This window comes from Haemorhous mexicanus, chromosome 4 (assembly GCF_027477595.1).
Source record: "Haemorhous mexicanus isolate bHaeMex1 chromosome 4, bHaeMex1.pri, whole genome shotgun sequence".
NCBI classification, from domain to species: domain Eukaryota; kingdom Metazoa; phylum Chordata; class Aves; order Passeriformes; family Fringillidae; genus Haemorhous; species Haemorhous mexicanus.
This window is the reverse complement of record NC_082344.1, coordinates 40,816,993-40,836,954: the sequence shown is the minus strand read 5'-3', so window position 1 is coordinate 40,836,954 and position 19,962 is coordinate 40,816,993. Positions and strand designations below refer to the sequence as shown.

General features: G+C 39.6%; 1 protein-coding gene across 6 annotated transcripts in view; it reads right to left on the bottom strand.

The window, feature by feature from the left end:
• Positions 1-212: 212 nt before the first annotated feature.
• The window catches only part of GALNT7 (polypeptide N-acetylgalactosaminyltransferase 7), a 70,849-nt gene continuing 51,099 nt past the window's right edge, over positions 213-19,962 (bottom strand). For 4 of the 6 annotated variants that reach the window (XM_059844536.1, XM_059844538.1, XM_059844539.1 and 1 more), the window contains exons 4-12: positions 18,791-18,921; positions 18,475-18,554; positions 16,138-16,320; positions 13,072-13,189; positions 11,011-11,133; positions 8,820-9,038; positions 6,552-6,650; positions 5,134-5,262; positions 213-2,446 (exon numbers count right to left, since the gene is read on the bottom strand). In XM_059844536.1, coding sequence (XP_059700519.1) covers positions 2,309-2,446; positions 5,134-5,262; positions 6,552-6,650; positions 8,820-9,038; positions 11,011-11,133; positions 13,072-13,189; positions 16,138-16,320; positions 18,475-18,554; positions 18,791-18,921 — 1,220 coding nt within the window. In that variant the 3' untranslated portion in view covers positions 213-2,308. Of the gene's footprint in view, positions 2,447-5,133; positions 5,263-6,551; positions 6,651-8,819; positions 9,039-11,010; positions 11,134-13,071; positions 13,190-16,137; positions 16,321-16,470; positions 16,654-18,474; positions 18,555-18,790; positions 18,922-19,962 lie in introns of all 6 variants that reach the window. The other 2 variants (XM_059844537.1, XM_059844535.1) reach the window with 1 other exon arrangement.

Sequence of the window (19,962 nt, the reverse complement as noted above, 5' to 3'; positions counted from 1 at the left end):
AAAAATCTAAATATGTCCATGTGGCAGTTCTCAGTGGGAATTTAAGTTTTCATTTCACTGGGAAAAAACCTGAGTCCCCACAAAAGGTTCCTAGATAAAACTTAAAATAAACCACATTTAATAATTGTAAGTTTGTAACATTGACATTTCCTAGATTTTGAGATATGGGGGGGGTTCTATAAAGATAATAATCCATTTTTACTCTGTAAAAGTATAGTAAAACGAAAAATTCAAATATTTTATTTACTTCACCTAAAAAACAAGCAACCCGTGAGTAAGATATACATAGGTTTCCCAGATTTTTCCCTAATAAATTTTTTAAAGATTTATACAATTTCTACAGAAACATACAGTGTATCAAAATCTGCATAAATCAAATTTATAAAATATGTAGAAATGCATAGTGATATTATCATCAACTTACAAAGCAAGAATATGGGAATTATTTTTTTCCAAGCCGGCTATAGTAGGAAAAAGTCATTACAGCAACAGCTTCTTATGATCTCATGTTTTGTAAGGTTCAGTCTCACATACAGACTCATATTCACACACAGCATCAGCTTTCAATGAATTGCACATAATACCCATTTAAAATGCACACCAGCACAATCTATGTGCCACCATTCTTTCTCTTATGCATAGTTGTATGATTAAATTAATCTACCCAACACACAAATGGAGTCAGTTTTCACACACACAAGGAACAAGTACCAGCACAAAACCTTATTTTCCTTTTTTTTTCCAGTTTCTCCCTCCTTTATTTTCTATTTTTCATAGCTCTGAAAGGATAGATGAGAAGTTTAAAGAAACTAGGAAAGATCCCAAACTAATAGATCAGTGCTGACAGCCCTATAAAGATCCAAGTCTGTCACCAAATATGATACATAACCCTTGTTAACATCAATGGAAGCTGCATGCAATGCTATTCTAGACTTCAGGGAAGAATTTAGTCATACTTAATTGTGTGACGTGTTATAGGGACAACAGTTATGGAATCAGTACACTGATGTCAACATTTAAATTACAAAATCTGGACAAAGGAAGTGAGGATAAGTCATTTCCTCTCCACCTCTCTATTTGTTCAGAGTCAATATTTCTATTCCTAAGGGAGTTTGCATCAACTCCTTTCCAGAACATTTTTAGAAACAACTTCTTCACATTCTACTCTGTACACTGTAGCACCAAGCAGCTGGTTTTTCGTGTTTGTAATCCCTCTGGAGAAGTTGTGAATGACAGAAATAGCAAGAAGATTAGTACGAACAAGTGTGATTTCAGGATTTCCATTTCTCTTTTGGAATCGAAATCTGGCATCCAAACTGTCTGACAGATGTCCTTGTGATGAATTACGCAGATGTGTTAAGTAGCTGGATGCTTTTTTCCTAATTATAAGTTTTAGCCTACCTCTAAGTGATTTCCATTCAAAATAGCAGTACAAATGAAGTATTTGATTCTTTCCAAGTTTTACATAATTGTGCAGCTTGGGTTTTTTTGTTGTTGTTGTTTATTTCAATTATTTTTATGTAAGGCATGGTTTAAACAAGCAAGTCAGTGCTTATAAATTCTTAACAGGATTTGTGAGGGTGCTTACCTCCATGAAATTGTACCACATTAGCACTAAACTGGACAGTCTTCCTCCCACTGTACCAAGCACTCCGTCAAAGCAAAGCAGCCAAACTGGCAATAGAAATTTGTCTTCGTTAGCACAGTAATTACATAGGGTGGTACCTACCCCCGGTGACAGCTCAGAGCAACCCACTGTAAATTTCCAACAAATGCTTTCCTTGTGAAAGAGAGAAATGAAAGAGGCACTAAATATGTTCAAATTCATCTTCCAAAAAAGCAGCATGATTGTGAGAGAAGGCCACCCTGGCTAATAACCTGTGGCAGTGCTTAGTAAGATGTAAAATTAAATAAAAATATACAACAGGTTGATAATCACCAAGTTCTATGAAAATCTGATTACTACAACCTTTTCAAGTGTGTGTAAAAAAACTGCCTTCAGACCCCTGAGTGTAATCCCAAAGAAGACGACAACGCTTTTAACTATGTTCCTGTGAACCATAGCTAACAGCACATTAATTTACCAACATCTTGAAACAAAAAGATGTAAACATCTACAGAGTTTAAGGTAAAGCAGTTTTGTAAACATTAACTGCGGATGATAATGTTATTGTAATAATCACAGTTCCTCTATGTCCTTCATCCAAGCCAGGAGGCTCACAGCTGTACAAAGTTAATAACTGCAGCAGTTTTCAGGCTATTTTCAGTCCTGTACAAATGAATGCGTCAGTAGGTAGGTTTTGTCTGTCTACACACTAAGGATGTTGTTCATTTCCCATTTTTGTGTTGCTTTACTGGAGTCACACTCTGAAATGAAAACTTGATGGAGGACTTCGGAGCGATCCAAGCACTTCCCTGATGGAATGTGAGTAAATCTGTGTAGATTCTGAAAGACAAAACCACCAGGAAAATGTGTTGGGTTTTTCATTGGGTTTTTTTTTCATTTGTTTGGGTTTTTTTAACATTTCCTTACATCTGCAATACAGTGATTTACAAAACCAGGTTTCAGCATCCCAAAACAGATCACTTCTACACTCATTTTACTATTTGTTAAACATAGCACTTTGCAGCCTTCATATTAAATCTTTTGTTCCTGTAGGTCCTCCTGAGATGCCTCCTGTTTCTCTCAGGCAACAAACTGCTAACAAAATGAGCAAAACTCTATCTAAAATGCTTTTAGCCTTTTCATCCATCCTGTAACCAAACTAGAAGATTAACTCTTGAGGACAGCTCTGTGAGGACTTCACTGGGCAGCTCCTCCTCCAGTCAGCCCTCACAGAAAACAAATTACACCATTGACACCACAGGGGTAAAAAAAGTACTCACTTGGCTCCCTGTTTGGCTGGCAGAAGAAGGAGTGAAGAGTATGAGAGTTAAGTCTGGCTTCCTGAGCAGCAGGAGGCTGCCCAAGGAAGTGCAAGCCTATTGCACCAGGCTGACTCTCGCACATCTGCCTCCTTCCACACCCACCATGCTCCCATGCTCCTGTCTCCTGCCTTTGCTCTGTGGCTCCTCTCCTGCTTGCTGACCCCCTGTGCCAGAGGCAGCCCTGACTCACTGACTGCTGCATCCAGTGGGGAGGGGAAGGGAGCAGCAGCAAGCCCATGGCACTGCGGGGGCCCTGCAGCCCTGCCCCGCGCACACACATCCCCCTGGCATGGGGACCCTCTCCATCACCCCACACACATGTGCACAGCCAAATGTTGCTTCAGATCAATACTTGGCTCCTGCTGTGTGGCCAGATACGGGGGTCCTCTAGTTGGAGAGAAAAATGGATGCCTAAATGAAAGCAACAGGCAGACCACCACCAGCCCTGTTCTCAATCCCTGCTACTGCTCAGTGCTCAAGCAGCACGTTACACTCACCAAACTGGCACACTGCTTGTTTCAGAGACAGACAACAGATCAACCAGATAAAATCTCCTTGCAGCCTTAATTTACAGAAGGCCACAACATTTTTCAGCAGTACGTGTCTCATTCCTTACACCTTCACCATTAGAAGAAACAGTTACCCTCTGTACTGCACAGCAGTGTGCCCATTTCCTAGTATTTGGTTACACACCTTTGGTGGTCCTTTCACTCTCAACCTCCCTTTTTTTTCCTTCTAGAAGGCAGTCAGTGTTTTGTTCTACAGCCCAGACTGTGCTTACTGTGCTTCCTTATAACTAGTGGTAATAAGCAAACAATTACACAACCAGTGCTAGTGCAGAGGAAATGGATCTTGCAAAAATGAAATTCTTAGAGAGAAGCCAAGTAACATGCTGGGACAAACTAGAATGGCTGGAGAGTTAAAAACTGCTACATATTATTCTCCTGAAATATTAAAGCTGAAGTTCGCCCTTACCTGCCACTGCTTATTAATTTTTACATTTCAGGTTTAAAGAAATTTGTCTGTCTCTCCAGCACAAGGAAGCTGAGCTGGATGGAAATGGCATTATGGTACCTGGTATTTCCTAGCTCTATGCAAACACCAGAAAATGTGGAGTAGCTTAAAGGATAACAAGAGATTTCACTGCACTCAACTGTGCATCTTTCAGACAAACAATAAAGAATCCAGACAAACAATAAAGAATCCAGATAACCAGCTAATGAATTAATAAATATGCAATATGCTAGCTATATAAGCTGAAGAAAAATTGACATGGAATAGTTTCTTAGATGTAGGACCAAGTTATATGCGGCTATATGCAAGGATAACGTCACCCCTGGACTATTCAGTCTCACTTTTTTAAGAGACAAACAGAAATAGAAACGTAGGCATTTTTAAAGCAACACTAACAAAACTTACATGAATAGAGGACTTACAGATGAAATGACTAAATAGACCGTAGCAGCCTTCACATGTATATCAGCCAACATTCCAAGTCCTTATTAAAAATTTATAGATTTTGCAATAGCACTATAACAGCACCACACCCAGGATTTAAGAACAGAGCATGTTATTGTTACTAGAGAATGGCTAACAAACAGGAAGTGAAATACTGAAGAAGACAAAGACAACACGAAAAGGCAGAGTAATCTTACATTTACTTCTATGTAGGCTTAACAATATCTTGTCTTTAAACAGAGAAACACTTCATTTAGACTGCTCAAAATGAGACCTAATATTGACCCAAGCTTCTAAATGCTCTCTAGCATTTAATCCATCTTCTCACAGCATATATGAGATAAAGAGACTTTCTTGAAAGAGAGCATACAAGCAGAGAGGGTGATGGCACTAAAAGCTTTTATAAAGCCTGTCACTAGTAGTGGACATGCTCTTTGCTTCCTCTGAGACACGGGCTAACTCCTAATATCTCTGTGGCAACAAATGTAGCCTCGTAGAGTTTTCCTTAAAGATTTTGCTACAGAAGACAGCAACTAGATGTACTAAATAAAAGGATCTTCCACTAGAGGAAGTTTCTCTAGCCTGCATGTATTTCTGAGAATGTGCCATTAAAAATTTACTCAATTCAGTTAACCTTGCCACAGATCTTTAATTTCAGATATGCATAAAACAAGTTTTAAAGCTGAAAAAAACCCAGTACAAAATCAAACCTAAAAATGTATTTTCTTCCATATATCTGTAGCATACCTTGAAGAATTGCCACTCCTTGAATTCATTCTGATTACAGTGTGTAATCATAATTTTGGATCCATCTGGTCCTTTAGTTAAGCACTGATCGTACTGCATGAGTTGATTGGCCTCGTTGATTCGGAAAAGCTAATGGAGAAGAAAAAGCCATTTTCACAACAGTTGACTCAATGAGCATTCTATAAACACTGCAAACACAATGAAATTGCAACACTCAAAACATTTTCTGGTTTTATTACACCTGTCTTTCAGGAGGGTTCTTTATTTTGCATAACATGCTTTTACTATCACAATACTAAATTTCATGGTTAACTTTCCTGTAGGACTTAGAAGGCCAAGAAACTTAACCAGAAAGACAAAAATGGTAAAGGGATTCATATTAAGGAGACTTCTAAAAGTGTTTGATTACAGACCTTTGTACGATTTGATGGCCAAACAACCCATTATCTTTATAAAAGTCTGGTAGCAAGTCCTTGATCCTGGACAGTAATTTCATGTGAAGACACTAAAACTTTGGCATTTTACCCATGGAGGAAATCAATCTAATTCATCCAGATACAAAAAGATTATCCTGGCTACTTTTTACAGAAAAATTGCTACGGGTTTTTTTGAGTAGCATATACAGAAAAAGTAGTTTAGGGAACCTTTTCATTAAACATCAGAATAAAAGAGACATTTCCAGGGGCTACTAAGAGCTAATCCATATAGGATTTTTAAAAACATCATCCTAAATGCAATTTTATGATTGCCACGAAAAAACTGCCTGGTTTAAGTTTACATGGGCTTAAATAAGGACTTTAAGTTCTGAAAAATTTTCTGACCAGAAAAGAAGATATAAAGACAGAACAGCATGTCTGTGTGGTAGTTTGGGCAGGTTTGTGAAGATACAGGTCAAACACAATAAAAAATAAAAGCTTTGATTGCAACCCTCTAATAGTAATTATGTTCTGTGAATTAATTTGTAAATAAAGCAGAGATAAATTTCTGCTCATTTTCTCCTCCACTGTGGTGGAAGATGAGTTACTGCACAAAAGTGTTTTAGCTTAGACCAAAACAACTTCCTTACATACTTGAGCTGCAGTAAAGGCTTTTTCCTGAAGGCATAATTATTAAGTAAAGGTAAGTGGTGAAACAGGAGCAATGCTAAGAGCTGAAGCAGTGATACTGTTGCTTCTTCATGTACCTGTTTCCCTGAAAGAATGGATTACCAATTTGCCTTCAATTTCATACCATTTATGTCTGCAATGGTATTTCCAGACTGCTGTATTTTAGCAATGTCAGTATGCTTACAGAAAACTCTAATTCCCACCTTTGCAGCTGGCACCTAGGTGACTTGATGTACAGGCTTAACAGAAAACCTGCCTGTTATCAATCCACAGCAAGCAATTCTCCTTCAGACTTGCCTCCAAGCTCCTTACCTGATTCCCTCCCATCCTGTGGCATGGCCCAAGCTCAACAAAGCCACCATTGGTGTGCCCCATGCTGTCGATGCAGTAAGAAGTTTCAAAGCCTCTAATCTGGAAAAGAGGTTTTGCACTCTAAGTTAGTCTCAAGGGAAAAATAAGCACTAAGGAGTTCAGAAAATTCTCACTTATCTCTCAAACCAGAAACAGGTATCTGACAGAGAGATTAGACAAACCTGTGTATAAAATTCGAGTACTGATGTTAACTGTTCTGGGAGATGGAGCTTCAACCTGCCCATGCTAATTTGCAGGCTCTTCCATGAGTCACAGTATGCTGATAAAGCCAGAGTAGCAAAGCTCAATTCCAAATTATTAACACCAAAATATAGGACTTCCAAGTATTTTAATTTATTCACTCTCCTATCAGAGCATGTTCCATCTCCCAGGTCTTCATAAATAAGCTCAGGAGCTCAGATAAGTGCCTCTCATCTTGTGGATGAAGAGAAACAGGATGCAGAGAAGTTATGCACGGCAGCAATTACCCACAGCCAGACACAGCCCACTGACCCAGCTGCTCAGATGGGCCTTCTGCAGCAGCAATTACACAGAAAAAAAAAAAAAAAAAAGAAATAAAATTGATGAGGGACAGGCACAGGCACAGGGATAAAGAACAGAAGTCCTGTCATAAAGCACATCTCAACTGCTGATTATCTCACTCCCTTCTCAGAAGGGCCAACAAGCAGCCTTACAAAGACTTTATGACACAAATAACATTTTTTCCAGACCTATTTTCTTTGCTAGAGCCTCTTTCCTCTTTGTAATGGTATAAAAAGTCTGAAGGACTAAGCTTAGACTCTTCCAGGGAGTGCTAGGGAAGATGAACCCTTACTTTCATACCCTAGAGTGTGGAAATGCAATCAGTGTGGTGTTACAAATGGGGGGAGGGGGAACAGGACTGCTCAGATGTAGGATAACTAGCAGCCTGCAAAGAAGAGTTGAAGAAACCTTCAGAGACGTCTCTGCACTTAGAATTTTCCTGTTGCTTCACCAGACCCACTTGCTTTTATCAGGGATGATTTCCTGCAAGGTCGCCAGTATTATTTTATACTTTTCAGATGCTTTCACCTTGGTGAACAGCAATATTTAGTGTACCTTCCAAACCCTTTATGTACATACCTGAGGAGGTCTAGGGTTCATACAGTAGCTGATGCTTTTGTGCTAGCTTTTAGGTAAGGAATCAGAGTGGCATTGTTCATCTAGTCCATCAGACAGAAGATTATTTGCACCCCCTTTCACCACGCACGTGCTCTGTATCACTAATTCTAGCATTAAGAAATTAGAGATGACACTTGCTTGCTGATAGGACACAGCAGAGATCTGTATTTTCTAATGTGCTTTTGAAGTTGCAAAACCATGTACCATATTCATCACATCTTGGGAAAGAAGGTTGCTAAATTTGGTGGGACACAGGAGTTCTCCTCAGCTAGGAAGAAGATTTCCTTAATTTCCCTCAACAGTCTGTAAAAGTGAAATAAATAGGAGAGACAGGGCAAAGATGCAAACAATTGCAGAGGGGGAAAAAAATCTGAAAGTAGGCAGGAGACCTGCAGTATGTGCTTGCCAAGGTGTGGGCTAAATGCCAGAACGAGACAGGCAGAGCTCAGTGAGTGAGGAGTCCTGCATTCACCTGTGATATCCCGGCTTCCTCTGCCAGCCACTTGGAAGTGCTGCATTTGCAACCACATTCTTAATTTAGTGAAGTCATAATTGTATACACTGATGCTGGAAATGATGGTGACAGAATCATATCAAATTATTACATGCAGGCAAGGGACTAGCTGAGGCTGTAAATGTATGAGTACATCCCAGTCTAGCAAACACAGGCAGAATGAACTCCACCTGGATTTCATGATCTCTTCTCTAGGCCTTCACACAAAAGATATTTTCACCTATTAATCTTCACCAACACTCCTATATGCAGGATTCAAATGTTTTCCTTTTGAGAAAACTTAAATTCTGATTATGGAAAAAAGTGCTTTGGAGAGGGCTAGACATAAATTATCCTTCAAGGACCTGTGGAACTGATTAAAAAATCACACTTGCAAAAGTAGATATCATTTTTTTCCTGGGTCACATCTTTATAGCTCTCTGGTTAGTATCATATAGCTTAGTACAGAAGTAATCAAATAGCCTGTTCACATGTCAAGTCACAATTGCTTCCTTTTGAATTCAGTTTTTTAAAAAAAGCTCCTAAAACACATAGGTGTTATGTGCTGTACCTACCTCTCCCCAGTCCACATTTTTGGGTGGTAAGGGGTAATATGAAGTTATATCATATGCTATTTCTTCCATAAACCACTTAAAACTTTTGCAGTTGTGATCTTCACGGAATTTCTTCAGCTCAGATATATCTCCATAGGGCAGCGCCTTTGTCTCCGGCCGGCTGGCATAGAAGTAATCTTTGTACTCATCCCACCACACTTCTACAACTCTGACATAGTTCTGTGGAGAGTAAAGACACTGCTGTGACCTCAAAGCACACACAAACAGGCCAGAAGCAACTCCTTGTTAATAACAGAAATTTAAGAATTTATCCTCTTAGAAAGTGACAGCATAGTACTATTATATAGCACTAACAATCTGTCACTATCAGCAGAATATACAAGACATATGAATATTATTTTCAAGTGATAGTTTAGGACCAAAGCCAGCAAATTAAACTGGGCTGCTTAATGAGAGGGCAAAGTCTTTTTGTAAGATTAGAGATGGTTTATTTGAAAATAAAGACTTTTCAGTTATGGGTGCAATAAAATGTTGCATTCATTTGCTTCTGTCAGACCTGCAATTCATGGTTTCTATTCACCTCCCACAATTTTTAATGAAGAGAATGATATGCATTGGTCCTCTAACAGGGAAAATAATTCAGTCTTAAATGGGTCAGCTACTTGGAGAAGGAGGAAGATTGGATACCTCACTCGGCAACAAGCCTCTCCCTCACATCTTTCTTATCCTCTTAGATGACTCCTATCTCTATATAACCTGCACACATTCTAGATGCCTCACTTTGTCCAATTCTTCTAGTGTTAGTTTCCTGTGTTAAAAGTCTTAAAAGATTTGACTGAAGGCACAAATTATTGTGACTTTAATCCACATCTGGCATAAATCGAACAAAGCTATAAAAAAGTGACATTTACTGTGAGGACAGGAGAGTGCCTGAAGGGGGGAAAAAGCATTCTGCCTTGTACAGAGAAGAAACTTAATATTTAAAAGCACTCAGCAGTGCTTTTTATATTCAGTAAGCAGGCCAGCAGACTCATGTAAGGTGTTAAGATATACAATAAATATTTTTGATCAGCTTTTGAGAAGACTGAATGATTTTTATCACTTCAGACAAGGCAAACCAGCATCTTGCCTGCACTGAGCAATGGACCTATCATTTGCTATCTTGTTGCCCATTACTCTGTCTCTAATCCCAGATATGTCCCCCTGGGCTCCCTTGTACTGGTCCTAGTCCTTGTTTCATCAAAATGTTAATCAGGTCACACTACTAATATGGGACTTTTTTTGGGGATGTGGGGGTGTGTATGCCAGGTTAGTTTTTTACCATTCAGCTAGGCTGGGACACTGCCTTTGGAACTAACTGTTAGGTTGGCTCAAGCCATACTCTTTAAGCCTACAGGTACTCCTTGTCTAGGAAGATTGCTCAGGGACTGGAATTTACAAAGAGCTGGGTCTTTGGAAGAGGGATTCACCGATGCCCAGAACAGAGCCCAAGAGAAAGCCTCAACTGGGCAATAGAAAAACTTAACAGGAAGGCTGTCTCTCTTCCTGCTGGTAGATGAAAACTGATATTACCAGTTTTTTGTGATTCAAATTCTCTCTTCAGATATAGAGTTGGCTCATTTGCTTTCTGGAATTGATGTCTAATTTTAATCTCAGGGCTTGAATAACACTTCTACAACCTGCAGTGTACCTGAGGAGCTGCAAAGCCTCATGATGTAGAGCAGAGCATACCATCTTCCCAGGTGTCATTTGCTGCTTGTTAACTAACAAATGCAGACACAAAAGTCTGAGAAATGCTAGATTCCAGAACTCACTAACTTGGCCTAGGATCATCTTTATCAAGAAAAAAGGGGATTTCAAGCCCATGATCTTCATCTCCAGGAGTGTGTAGAGTTGTTCATACATACTTGGGCAACTGCAGCAAAGGCTGGAGGTGTGATAAGTAATAGGAAGTGTTTTTGTACCTCAAAGATAGTGGGGCAAGGCTTTAGAGCAAGAAAATGGGTTCTAGGATTCTCTACTCTTAAAAACAGTGGGATTAACACAAAGATTTCTCTCATCCCAGCTGAAGATACAAAATCGCTTTGGATGAAGTGCTCTCTAAACTGTTCCTGGTAATTTAAACAGATTTATCTAAAACTGTTCTTATCTGAAATCAAAAACCAGCTTCAAGGGTGCTTCAAAACTGTACCTTTAATGTAGGAGAAGAGCCAACGTACACAGGGGGTGGATTTCCTTGCCAGCCCTGCAGACGATAGATGTGTCCAACACGAGAACAGGGAACAAACAGCAGCTTTCCCCCACACTGCCAGATCTACAGGATAAAACAAAGGTATTATTAATATATATGCACAGGAATTTAAGACAGACAAATAGATAATAAATAATGGAAGAAATGTCAGCTTACATTTCTTACTATACTATCATATATTTACATATTTTTTTGCTCCAGATGTAAGCATAAACAAAACAGGTCTTTGAAATAAGAGGTATACCAAGTACACTTTCAACTCAGCCAGGAAATTACTCAACAAAAGCAATTTTTAAAAAAGCTTTTTAAAAAGTTGGGCATCTTATTCCATCACTATTTCAGAACAACAGTAATGAACAAGTGCCCCAAATCAGGAACTGGGTAATTTTTATTATGACAGAATTATTGATATTTTGATTTTATTGAAGTAATTCACATGCTATCATTAAGATGGGTTTTGGCTAGATGCCCATTCACATTTAAGTTTTTCTTAATAAAGATTAGTAGGAGATAAGGATGTGTTAGGTAACCCATTGCTCCAAGCAGAAACAGATATTTATTTGACTATAGTAGCTGAAAATAAAAAATAGGTAAAACATATTAACATTCTGAAATTCCCTCACTCCCACATATCTTTGGATAATCCCTTAATGGGGAAAAGAAAATATACTTAAATCAGAATTTAGTTGCTTATAGTTCGGAGAAGTTTAATTGTAGCAACAAATCCTAATTCAAGCAAACCTCGTGAATGTTTCAAATTAGTCTGAATTCCAGATTAAGAATATGATTTACCAGTATCAGGAAAGATGGGCAGAGTATCTCACTTTCTTCATTGCATCATGATATTAATTTTCTTAAGTTTCATCAAAAAACCTCCTCAGGTATGCAAGGATATTAATTTTATTTGCTATCTAGGAGTGAGCATGCAAGGCTGATAAATGTTCAGTGCTTCTGAAGATTGGTTGTGATCTACATGAAACCACTTTGGAGGTGTCTACATAATGAGCATTTCAGTCACAGAACTACTGTAAGTCCTTTCAGTCATGATTTGATCTAAGCAAGATGGAGAATTACATGGATAAAGACCCCGTGCGCATAACACCCTCAATAAATACCCTTTGCATATGGATTTACAGCTGAGCAAGTGCACTCAGGGCTTTCCTCCAACTCATGAAGAGCTTTCCACAGTTATTAAGAGTAAAGAACTCAGAGCAAGAGTAACTAGGGGAGCTCTGAATGTACTTTTTGCAAAATTCAGCTATGATTTCACAGATTGCTGCTGAGGATATAAGACATCTTCACTTTGGTCTGTTAACTGGGCCTGATTCCTGCTGTCTGCACTTGTGTCCTTACAAATACTGAAGCTACAAGAAGCTAATGACGATCATCCTGCAAACTGAAGAGCATGCATATGCCTAGGAGTGAAAGTAAAATCCTTCCCAGTGATTATGGATTATGCAGTTAGTATTTCAATTATTAACACTTCTCTTGTGAAGAAGGTGTTGAAATGCTGAAAAGCATATGAAATAACTTTTCACTCACAAAAATGGCAGGGAGGAAGCAGATTACTTTTTGTTCCACAGTTATATACTTTCCAAGTGCACATGCATAAGCTGAGGACTATGAGGACTACTTGTTCTCTATCATTGCTTTCATTAGAAACAACATTTTCCTATACTCATGATGAGAACATTCAGTTTCCTCACATCAAATGTGCCAATTTCATATTGGATATTTGGGCAGTTAGGGGCGCAATCCCAAACTGCTTACAAAATCTAGATTACGCATCATTTGGGTTTCAGCACGAAGCCAACTGTCTGAACACTTCTGTCCCAAAGTCCACGAGGAAACATTGAGGAGACACACCTCTGTCACATCTCCTCACGCCAAAACCTGGGCTTCAAGAGGAAGAGGTAGCTCTGTCTAAACTCCAAGCAGAAGTATTTACAGAAAAATAAAAAAATCTATTTAATTGAATTAGTTTTCAAATATTGGTGTTACCTTGTAAGAAATTTCAAAATTTTCACCACCCCAGATTTGAAGCCCTGGATCATAGAGACCCAGCTCAAAGAAGAAATCACGTTCAATGGCAAACAATCCACCGGCCATTGCAGGGGACCTGCGAAGAGGAAGACAGTGTAACTCCTTCTGCCAAAGGGATACAACAGCACTCAGAGAAAGCTTTAGGGAGGAAAGCAATTCAGCTAACAGGTAGTAAAGATCAGGTAAATGGCAATACACTGAAAAATCATAAAGCTTTGTCATCAGCACGCAGCAATTTTCTGAAGTGGCATCTATATAATTTTTAGTGAGGTCACAGTTTTTTATTATGTTGTGGGTTTTCTTCTACAAGTAATTTGTTTAATTAATGAATTTGATGATAGAAAATCTTGGTCTGAATTTTCCATTCAGCCAGACATCATCCTTCTATTAAAATAAAAAACAAGATGAGAATCAGTGTGATGAGATGTTTCTCTCAAAATTTTTTCTAGTTTTTGAGATAATGTGAAACTGCAAACAGGTTTATGTTCTGAAGAGCTGCCACATTGAAACACATTGTCTATTAAGCAAGTAACAGAGTTTTTCCAGCTTTCTGATCTTCCAGCTCTTTTTGTCCTGTTAAGAGACACTTTATGTTATACTCAGTGAAATTCTGAAGAGGGCCTAGATAAAGTAGTAGAAGGTTTCTGTTTTGGTTTAGTCTTTTTGCTGTTACCTTTTTCCTTTCCATGACTTTGTAAATCCCTTCCCATACGCCATGATTCAGTTATCAAATTTTAATGTGTCAAAAAGATGCTGTGGTCTGGATTACAGCTTGAGCTGGTTTTGGCTGAGGTGGAGTTAATTCTCTTCCCAGTGGCTGGCATGGGCTGTGTTTTGGGTTTGTGCTGAACACAGGGCTGATAATGGGGAGATGTTTTTGTCATTGCTGAGCAGGGGTTGCACAGAGCCAAGGCCTTTTCTGCTTTTCAGTCTGCCACGCTGGGGAGGAGACTGGGGGTGCTTGGGAGGGGACACAGCCAGGACAAGTGACCCAAACAGAGCACAGGGATATTCCAGACCATGTGGCATCATGCTCAGTATATGAAAATTGGAGGAAGAAAGGGAATGTTTGGAGTGATGGTGTTTGTCTTCCCAAGTCACCGTTGCACGTGATGGGGCCCTGCTCTCTGGGAGAACACCTCCCTCTCCATGGGAAGCAGTGAATTAATTCCTTGTTTTGCTTTGCTTGGGTGTGTGTGCTGACTCTCAGCATAATTAATTATCAGTTTAGTTGCTGTCCAGGTTAGGTGATCACATGCCAAAGTACTGCTACATGTCCCTTTCTACTTGCTGCCTGCAGTATTTTCCTCCAACACTGCTTTTGCATCCTGAAGCAGCCAGAAGACACAGCAGGGGAAAGCACTTTGCATAGCACAGCACCGCAGCTTTTTCTGCACTTTTGGTTTTCCTCAGCACCGTAAAGACTTGGCAAGTGTAGAAGCCTCAGATACTGCAGTTTCAGGCTTGGCCTCCAAGATGCTGCCAAGTGTGTTAAAGAACACAGTAAAAGCCACATAAGCTCAGCAGTTTACTTCACAGGATACAAAGAGGTAAGCGCTGTTACTGAAAGAAGGATTCAGTCCTGGGGCAATTCTCACGTTACAAAAACGTTGCCTCGGTGCTTTAAGCTGTTGAGGATCTTTTTGTTTTCTTTTTAAGCCAAGCAATCCTGGCTATGGTTTCAGCAAGACTATTACTTGGTGTTACTTGCCTTGGTATTGCTGCAAGAAAATGCACACAGCCTAGAGACAAACAGATGCAGGGCATGTCTCTTTTTAAAGGAAACATTGTAAATCTGAAGGTATTATTAAAAATAAAGTCATCTTTTAAAACATTCTGAGAACATGTGTTCTGTGTTTCTGGGAACAGTTTAAACGATTTTAAGACCTGTTTGGATGGTAAACACAGAACACTACAGCAATGTTTGAAATAGTTTATCCCCCGCTACGTGAATATTAAAGTTCCAATGTGGACAGCCTCATCAGAAAATGGCATTATTTAAACTATACAAAACAGATCAAAGCTTCATAACTTCCTTGCATGTGTTGCCATTTTAGCAAAGCACAATCATGGGTGGGGAATAGGGAAGTACCAACATCAGTTCTTACTATGTTTAAATCATATATAGAAGCAAGAGAAGACATTAGATTCTGAAGATGTGAAGATTGCTTTCAAATGTAGTAACACGATTAGTTAAGTGTGAAGGGGAAAGTAATAAAAAACCAGCAGAACCACAGCCTCCCAGTATTGAAAAGCCATCCAGAAACCATAGCTTCTAAGCTAGGGTTTCTAGGCAGTTTTTGTTTTCTGGGAAGGAAACATACCCCACTACAAAGCATAATAAAAAGGCAGAAATTCCATTAAAATTATCAGAGTTTTCCCACAATAAAAGGCGCTGTTTTTATCTTTCTTCCTTCTTTTTTTTTTATTGTTATGTGTATTATATTAAAATTCTTAGGAAATATCTAGCCAAGATCCTCAAACAGTATGCTTCTTTGTCAGATGTGATCCATTGTGAAGCAAGTGGCAGATATATGACAAAAGAGACTTTTTTTTGATACACATGCATAATCCTCCAGCTGTATGCATGCATTAGGCCATGGCAGCAGGCTGCAGATTTTATGCATCACCATCTATCAGAAATACTTCCAGCATGCTCATTATTTCAAACCAAATGGTTAAACAAGCACTGTTGTTTCCAACAGTACTTGGAAAAAAAAAAATCAGAGCTAATTAAAGTTTTCCCTGGCCACATAGGGAAATATACAATTATACAATATTTTATTTTGCCAAACAGAACCCAGAAATTCTGATGTGCACCCTATCAACCACACAAGAGCAGGAACGGAGAGGCAACACGAGGTAGCAAAAGATATTTTGAGCAAATAGTCAGTTGTGGCAAAACAAAGCAGCTAGTGTGGTTAGAAACGTGAAGGTGCTCAGGCTAGAAGTACATGCAAGTTCTAGTGGATCAATATCGACTTCAGAAAGAAAAAAGGAACGGGTAAGTGATTTAGTGATTACCGATACGGTTCAGTTTTTGTCTTTCTGCTTTCCTTCTCTCTCTTGGTCAAGGGAACCCTCTTCCATAGCATACTCCAATCCCACGCTCCTCTAGCAAACCCATCTTCGTCACCACCCCCTTGCGGCACAATCTTAAAAGAGTTGCCATCTATGACATCTATAAGCGGCACCGTGCATGTGGTTCTGCGGGCGGCCGGGCGGGCGGGCGCGGGTACGGCAGGGCAGGCACGCGTGAGCCCGCCCAGGTCCGTGGGGAGAGAGGGGGGAGGGAAAAACGACAGGGTTTAGACAATCATTCCGTAAGATTCACAGTACATAAACAGCTCTCTTTACCGATAGGGCTCAGTTTTATGCTTTCGTTTGGACTTTTCCTTGTGGCTTAACGGAATGCGTTTCCATAGCAAACTCCAGTCCCAGGCCCCTCTGGCAAAACCATCTTCATCCCCACCTTGTTGTGGCTCAATGGAATAATCATTCCCATCTATGTAATCTATTAGAGGTACAGTACATGTAGTTCTGAAACATTTGTAGAAGGGAAAGAAAGAGCAAAATACAATTTCAGAAGAGTAATCTGTCTAATCTGAAATTTACACCATTAATTAAGTTTATAGAGCACTGTATATAAAGTCACTTGTAAACACAACTATTAAAAAAATGAAGCCCTGTTAGAAGAAAAAATAGATGGTCTTTACATTGTTTTAAGATGTTCTGAAAACAGAAAAGTTAGGTCTGAGATGCTAATATATCAACTGGTTTATCAGTACATTTTCCTTGACACGGACTTCTTGATACCAGTCTTCTAATAAAGCACTGCTGGAGGCAACAGAGGAGCCCCCATGGAGCCAGGGTTCTCACAGCACTGTCATTTCCTGTAATTTCTATTCATATCAGATCTCAGCTGTCAACAAGTATGATAAACACTTAGCTTTTACTAGTGTTAACACAGATTTTCATTACACTGTCCCATTCAAATGCCCTGAAAACCCACCAAGTTCTAAGAATAAAAAACCATTACTGGTGCTCTCCTAGAAGCAGTTTTCAGTAGAATTCTTCCTGTTTGATTTGTAATACTCTCCTCATTGTGATCTATCACACACAATATTCACCAAGGAAAAGACATTATGTGGTTTCTGTCCCCACATATTTCAAATGAGTTTCCCAGTGACCCAGGCTGGAGCATTTCCACTTTTTTAAATGAAGCTCCAAGAGACAGAAAAGGCAGGGGGGGAAGAGATATGTTAAGACCATGCTGTTCTTTGAGGCAGAAGCAGCAGCAGGGTATGCCTGGGTCCCAGGGCATGGAAGGAGGCTGCCAAGCACTGTCTGCTGACACTGTGTGTCTCAGCACCTCTGGTCATCATCCTGCAGCCTTCCCCTCTGTGGGCAGTGCTGGAGGATGCCTCTAAAAGCCCCTCTTCTCACCAGTCTTTCTTGTGTAAAACAGTAATACACACTCAATGGGAGCACACAAGCATTTTCATCTTCTCTCTAGTATCCTGTCTTGGTTGAGTTACAGCCTTTAAAACACACAAACCCAAATTCTCCAAGAGAACTCTGGTAGCACGGCAGGTTAACAAATAGTTTTTAGGATTAGGGAGCTATTTTATGGGATTAAAAAGAGTTTAATCCTGTACATGGTTTCCTAAACACACATACCACTGACCACACAAGCCAAGAGTGCAGTAGCACACAGCAACAGCAGCGTTTCAACAGCTGGGAGGAGTGACAGCCCTGGGGATGTCTCTCCTCTGCCACCCCTCACAGTGCAGGCTCTCCCCCCTCAGACTCCCAGCAAGTGCCTGGGGCTGTGGCACAGACAGCTCCAGCCTGGCCTCACTCTGCTACAGACAATGCTCCAAAGCACTTCACAGGAAACAAATAAGACCATACATCAAGACCAAAGATGAGAAAGTTAAAAACTCTTGAGATCACAGGGGCTTTAAATTCCCATTAAATCAAAACATTTATTGCTACTTTTTCTCTACCAAAAGCCACAGTTTTTTTGTTATTTTGTTCAATCATGCCCCTTATTCAGCTAGAACATTTCAATATCAGTGCCTCAGATCATTGTAAAAGACAAGAGTTACATACAATCTACACTAGACAAAATATTCAGTATGCCTATTAAAATAAACTGCCTGGAGATTAATTTCCCTGACTATATTCCTTCCTCATTATATATCTTTTATGCTTGGAGATAATATAATCATCATATGGAAAATATTGTAATTTGATATAGATATAAAACATATCGACTGTAGTTTGAAAAGTGAGGATTATTACTGTGACTTTTACTTTCTAAAAGGCCAGACACTGGAAGTAACAGGAGAACATTACCTGTCCTTAGATATAGGAGCTATAAGTGGTGCATACCAATTAATTCCCACCTCACAATGGGCATCTAGGTAAATCAAAACCTTAGAAAGAAAAAAAAAAAAGGAACTTATATTTCTGTATACAACATCGTTATTTAATTAAGCTTACTTACATTGAGATACATTCATATTATAAACAAGAAAATGAAGATTAAATGAGTAAAATTAATCTCTTCTTAAAACAATATCAATAATTTCCACATGTCTGTTGAAGCCACCACAACCTTTCCCCCAAAAAAAGAAAAAGAAGACAGACTTGTGAGTGAATTGGCTCCTACCTGTCCAAGTTTAGCCTTCTGGGCTCCAATGCTTCTAGCTTGGATCAAACCTTCTCTCCTCTCATTTCGAAATACCTTTACAAGGCCATTCCACTGCTTTATGTAGTCATCCAGCCTCTCTTGTAAGTGGGCTATCAGATAACAAAGAAAAAAAATTTGGGGAGGTTTAATAATAAAGAGTTTTATTCTCTTAATATAAGCCAAAAATATCTACAGACATTCAGACACCTACAAGAACCTTTCATTCAACTACTCACAAACACCAAAACTGAGGAGATCAAGAGCACTGAGCTCATGGCACAGGTTTGTGTCTGGCACATCTGAAGAAATGGCAGCTGAAGTGGTTGGCCACGCTGCAGGGAGCTGGCTGGACAACTCACAGCCACTTCTACATATCACAGAGTGGCTTTCAGCTTTTCATCTGTATTCCAAGCAGCCAGAGAGGTGTCTACACTTCAGCACACCGTCTTTCCTCATCAGATGATGTCACATGTACAGCTGAAGGCACCACTTTTCAGTTAAACACTTCCCTTCCCTTTACTTTCACCCTCATAACATTTTCTGTCAGTCTATTAATCATCTGGAAACCTGAGGCAGAATCTCACCATGTTCAAGTTATTGCTCTCCTTCATCTAGACCTGTTCCCTCTTGTGCAGGTCTTACGATGATCTTCTCTTGAAATTAATGAGAATAATTGGAGGGCCAGAAGTGCATCATACTGAGGAGACAACAAACCTTCAGCCAAAGGGACTTCCATCAGTAAAAGGATGAGTAACCACACAAGAATCGAGATGAGCTGTGCTTAAATGGTTTCAGAATTGTATTCGCAGATTTGTATTTGTCTGGGCCAAACTTCTCTGGAAACCACATTCCTGCTACACAGTTTGAGAAAAGGATCCTACTGTTGCTTGGCATTTTTGCCCAGATGATTCTGCTGAGAAAACTCATGAAGGCAGAAAGGCTGGTAATCAGGCGCCTGCTGTTTGTGGCTATGCTGATTTAGCTACTGGTGTTGTTAAAAATCTATTTTTGTACTCAAAGGCTCAAAAGAATTGCCGACAGCTTCAGTTTCTCTCAGTCAGGAACCAAAATAAGTCACTCAATCTACGGCTGAGGCATCCATGCACTGCTCTGCACCAGCTCTGAGGGGCTGATGGCCACTATTCCTGTGC